Below are 5,849 nucleotides of genomic sequence, written 5' to 3' on the forward strand. Positions count from 1 at the left end.
TAATCGTCTTGGCAAAGGTAAGTGCATGACCATAGCTTATCTAAGTTGGAGATCTCTCTGATTTGCTTGTTATGTGTTGTTAGGCTTGCTAGATTGTTATTTGGGACGTTAGGAAGCTTTCTTGTGGCTTGGGATCGAGTTTTGTGGTTGTAGGAACGAAGATCCGGTGAGAAGCTTCGGAGGAAAACGATGCTCGGCAATGCATCGGTCGATGCACTTTGTGCGAGGACGATGCGTAAACTTTAGGGTTTTTGTGCTATGTCGAGCATGCGTCGGTCGATGCATTGGGAGTATCGGTCGATGCAAGTGAACGTTATATCGGTCGATGCATATCATGCGTCGGTCGACGCAACCCCAACTGGTGTCGGTCGATGCATGTTTGGTGTTGGTCTATGCAGAGTCCTGGTTTATTATTATTGATTGTTGATTGTTGGTTGATGGTTAGAGATGTCTCTATTGCTTGTGTGTATAGCCCAGTAGATGAGAAGATTGCCTTACTGAGTGTTTATAAAATACTCATGCATTGCAATTTGTGTTTGTGGTGCAGATAAAGGCAAAATGTGATCGTGGAATCAAGACAATGAAGAGGAGGATGTTCTAGGGACTCGATTGGTTGTTGTCTGGCATTGCTAGATTGCTAAAGTTGGATCATAGAAACATTGCTAGGTTGCTGGTTCTATGTTTTATGTTGGTTGAATTTTGGATATTATTTATGTTATGATTATTGGTTTATTATTGGATATTTATTGGATATTGGTATTTGTTATTCCGCTGTTGGTTGTGATTGTGGTTAGGTGGCAGTGGGTATGGTACCATTACTTGTAGTTTATTTATTATTATTATTAATATTATTATTATTTACTATTTATTATTTTAAAAAAAACGGGTCGGAGTCGTTTCAGTCTTTTTTATGTGACAACTCGTCCCGCGGACCCCACTAGCCCACCGCTAGCCGCCCCAACATACCCAAAGCTGGCCTTGCAAGGCATCGATCCTAACCCCTCACCGTGGAAATGGAACTATTTATCCAAATCCACCAGTAGGTTATTGGTGCGTCATACGTTCCTCGAACCTTGATCCTCACCCTTTAACAACTTTTCCATAGAACAAGTTGTCACCAATTGACCTGGGGTTAGGATCGATGCCCTGCAGGACCAGCCTGGGTCCATGGAGACAAGCTAGCAGTGGGCTATTGGAGTCACGGGACGAGTTGTCATAAACAATATAAAACTTACAAAATAATTTTTTTTTTCAAATCATCATATTTACCATATGATTTTATTGTATAATGTTTTATCCGAAAACACTTTTAAAAATAATCATATAAATTATATTTTATTTTAAAATTATAATATAAATAAATAAAAAATTCAACTTGTACTATAACACGAGTCATAATCTAGTATTATATGAGAAATCCGTAAATAAGTGAATCAGTCATATATAGTAAGTTGAGTCCGATAGATGACATAATTTTTTAAAAAATTATTGGTGCAACTATATATATACTTACGAGTTTACAAATGGTAGGGGATAAAAAAGGGATATGATTTTTTAAGTTGTAAAACGTCACTTTTTGTGAAACAAACTTAAAACCTTAAAACGATTTTTTTTATGGAAACATAGATAGTAATAATTAGAATAAATAGAATAAACTGGTCAGTATCGTTAAGTTTGTTGGTATTTTAGACTTAATTAGACACAGAAAGATTTGGTGGTATTTTTTTGGTATTAATTTTTGCGAGTTTTTAAATGGGTAACTATACCCGTATCTCTCTTTTACTTCAATGTAAACAATTTACCAACCATAACTATAATTTTGAAATTTAATCAATGTCTCAAAATAATGAATTGTATCTTCAACCAACTTGCCAATTATGGCAACGTTCACGTAAGACGTAACAATCAATATGCCAATTATGACGACTTTCATGTAATAATCTCCCTTCCGAATATATGGATAGATGTTCCAGAGAAATTTTTATTGTTGCATCTTCTTTGAGGAACAAATAAATATTATGATTAAATGCGAGCATTAACTTGCTATTTAAGAAAAGGTTAAAGCGATTTATTTGCTTTCTCTTTCTTTGTGGAAAGCTGAAATGGAATAAAAACTCGTGCATGAAGATGTCTCTTGTTAGATTTACGTGCATGCTTTATTTCTTTATTAGCATATCGAAACCAATTATGCATGTAATAATTGACTTTCAAAAACGGATATGTGGTGATATCATATGAATGAAAAGATAAAAAAATATAATTATGATGATCTATGGCAAATTAATGTTGTGCTGTATAGAATCAATAAGTCAAATTTCATTTCCGCTATAAAGATTAAACTTTCAATCGGAAACTCATTTTTTTAGTGATTGTATCATACAAACATGTAAATGCCGAAAGTATATGTAGAGCTATAAATATGTAGTATAAACAGTCACATTTGTAGTCGTATACATTTTAAAGCCAACTCTAGATGTGCCATAGATTATTCTAAAATTAACTTGGGCCAAGCCAACATCCTTTTCTATTTTTTTCCTATTCATTCAAGATCCAACAACAATTTTGGATTACCTTCTCTTTTGGATTATCAGTCCATCAAAACTAGAACCACTCTTAACTATATAATTACCTTTCGTCGTATTGTTAGAAAAGAAATAGGTTTCTTTGTCTTGCTTCAAGGTTTTTTCTTCTTCTTCTTCTTCACATGGCCCTATTTAAAACCACATGGGGACGGACAAATGTGACTTAGGTGCTTCTCTGTCCTTTTAAGTTTGTTATTGACACTGTTTCTTTCACACACACTCTCCTCTCCTTTGTCTCTTCCAATTTTTTTGGAGCACATAAGAGAGGATAAAGACAAATGATAGAAAGACCAACCAAATAAAATCTAGGAACCCAACTCGTTTCGTTGGAACCCAATTTCGTTAGTGGGCCTTGTTAATATATTCAAAACGTCCTTAAAAGTTAAAAACACATATTTTTAGGGTATTGAATTGCCAAAAAGAAAAAGAATAAACATATTAGTTCACTGAAATAAATTGTTAAACATTATTAATACTAAAAAATATACTATAATCATACTTCCACTATTCATAAAGATGCACCGTAATAGTGGAAGTATGATTACATTTATTATATTTTTTTTAGTATTAATAATGTTTACGATTTATTTCAATGAACTAATATGTTTATTCTTTTTCTTTTTTGGCAAAATGAACTAATGCATTCAATACACTAAAAATATGCATTACACTAAAAATATGAAAATAAACTAAACAAAATAAAAAACAGTGATTAACACTGTAAATATTTTCACTAAAATCATGTTTCGAGGTGTCTTAAAATGGAAGCACAGCTCAGACTTTGATTATTCAATGTATAAAAAAGTAGTGTGTTTTTGTGTAAAAAAAATACTTTGTATAATTTAATAAAATTTTCCATATATTTTATAATAAGTTTAATTCAATGAATTTTATATAATTTAATTCGAAAATATAATTCAAAGCAAACAATCTAAAAATTATTCTTTACCATCTTGTGACCCCATAATTAGAATTTTGAAATGTATCCATCTCTTGTGAAAATGTTCATTTTTATAATAAGATATGAGATTTTTTCAACAAAATACAAATTTGAGATATTAAAATATTTAAAAGAAATCTCTAAAAAAAAAGTAAAAGTGTCCTGGATTAGATTAGACAAGTTGTTGTTTCATTCCCAATTTAGGCCCACTAGAAATTAATTACTCAACTTCTTCATCATTTCATTATAAGAAAATTTTGATTTGTTTGTTGTAAAGAAATAATGATGGGAACTTTCTTGTCGTTTAGGTTCATACACACAAAATTATGAATCAAACTAACTTCTCCGTTTATTTCATTGTAAGAGCATAAAAAAGTTTCTCCTCCTAGACGCTATTTTTTTTACCATTTCTCCTAAATAGCTTATGTATTTTGCCATTAATGTTAAGAGTACGCAAAAGTGATCAACTTGTATTTGGAAAATATGATATTAGTGGGTGAATTAGTCAAATGATAGTGCACAAAGTAAAGCCAAGAAAACGGGGTCCTCATACTTTTTCTTTACGATCCACCGACTCCTACTCGTTTCTTTTGGCAAGAACTCACTGTTACTTTCGCTGAAAAAGTTGTCTTCTTAGAGGAAACTAATTCAGATCTGTGGGTAACCAAATCCCAATCACTGTACGCTCATCAACCTCACATCATTTCATATCTTAAAGTCTCTTTCTCACACGTCCTCCTCTTACCCACACATACATAAACGAGTAGGGTCATTATGAATGGTAGAGACCAGCTCACTTTGGTCTAGCCCATTTAAAACCTGAATTTGCCTAGGGGGTCACAAGCTAACATGCGGTTAACCTAGAAAATATTCAAAGGATAATGCCAGGATCATATAATTACCAAACGATATGAGATGATCGTATGTGGTGGCATCGTTGTATTAGGTTAGCTAGCTTGCACTGGTAAATCAATTTTGAAAAAAAAACATGATATGAAAAGGGTTGACCCACGGGCAAGATTGATCAAAGCCGGACCGGACCTACTATAACAATCCAACATGGGAGAAAAGGGTTCATTCAAACTCCACTGCTTGGCATACATCATCTCATATCTTAAAGTCTCCTTTCTTACACACAAATACACAAGAGAGTAGGGTAATTGTGATGGGCCGGTCCAGTTCACTTTTAGTCTTAGCCTGATTTTGGCTTGCGGGTCACAAGCTAACTCGCGGTTAACCTGAAAACTAAAAAAATGATAATGCCAGGATCATAGAATTACCAAGTTTAAGATATGATCCTGGGAGAAAATGGTTCACTCAAACTCCAAATCTTGTCATACAAGGACCCTTGCAAAGACTACAAACTCTTTTTATACATACTTGACCCTTGAATAAAATGTGAGTACATAAACGATCAAGGCAAGAGCCTTTGGTACTTGGTTTCTCTTTTGGAGTCAGACTCGTCACAGTGAACCCTCTTCCTGTTTAGATTATTCCCACAACTATCTTGTGACAATGGCGACGCTTCAGCAATAATCACCGGTGGGATATCAAAGGACTCAAGTTGTGGAGGTGGATGACGCCATTGTGGAAGCTGTCCAGCTAGAAGCAGAGTCTGGAGCAGAGGCCCTGCCTTCACCACAGCCTTTAGAAGCTTCCCTTTCTCCGGTAATGTCATCTCCGGGAAATCTAACTCGATTCCCATCGGCGGTTCAAAAGATGAGACAATGCTTTCTTCGCCGTCGGATGAGTGAAAGCCATTGATGTTTGGATCTTGCTCCTCGTCGGTTTGGCGTTGGAGGATGAAGTTTTGATCAAGAAGAAGCCTCTTGTATCTCTCTTGTGCTTCATTTCTCTCTTTGATAGCTTTGTTGAGAAGATCTTTGAGTTGCATTATCTGGTCGTCTTTGGTATTGAGTTCTTCATTGGCCACCATTCTTGTTTGCTCTAACTCCATTGTTGTGTGCAGAAGCGAGTGCCTTAACTCTTCTATTGTCTATAAGTACCAAAATTAACATTTTGAGTTTTGAGCAAATGAGCAATCTATTCTATAATAATAAGAAAGAATTAGAATCTCTTAAAGAAGTATGTAGACTGGTGTTTAGTTTACCTTTATACCACACTGGTTTTGGTGAGCCCAACCAAGTAGATAATTTTGCTGTTGTCTCTCCATCTTCCTCAATGGATCAAATTCTATAGAGAGGGAGAGAGTGAGTTTTATATGACTTATTTGATTTGCTTTTAGATTAGTCACAACTCACAAGGGGGTTGGGACAAGATTCAAGAAAATGTCTGAAACCTTTCTTCCATCATAGAGACTCTTTATT

General features: G+C 34.5%; 1 protein-coding gene across 1 annotated transcript; it reads right to left on the minus strand.

The window, feature by feature from the left end:
- Positions 1-4,821: 4,821 nt before the first annotated feature.
- On the minus strand, positions 4,822-5,849 carry LOC104700723 (uncharacterized). The gene is made up of 2 exons (XM_010416284.2): positions 5,633-5,849; positions 4,822-5,518 (listed from the first exon to the last, which is right to left on the minus strand). Exons 1-2 carry the CDS (start codon positions 5,693-5,695, stop codon positions 4,937-4,939), a joined length of 645 nt encoding a protein of 214 aa, XP_010414586.1. The 5' UTR covers positions 5,696-5,849; the 3' UTR covers positions 4,822-4,936.

This window comes from Camelina sativa, chromosome 7 (genome assembly GCF_030686135.1).
Source record: "Camelina sativa cultivar CO46 ecotype springtype chromosome 7, ASM3068613v1".
In the NCBI taxonomy this organism is placed as follows: domain Eukaryota; kingdom Viridiplantae; phylum Streptophyta; class Magnoliopsida; order Brassicales; family Brassicaceae; genus Camelina; species Camelina sativa.

Bases quoted from the DNA above. Each gene is read 5' to 3' on its own strand.
- LOC104700723 (XM_010416284.2), bottom strand. From the start codon at position 5,695: ATGGAGAGACAACAGCAAAATTATCTACTTGGTTGGGCTCACCAAAAC. The intron at 5,519-5,632 runs GTAAACTAAACA...TGGTACTTATAG, and splicing joins AAAACCAGTGTGGTATAAAG to ACAATAGAAGAGTTAAGGCA.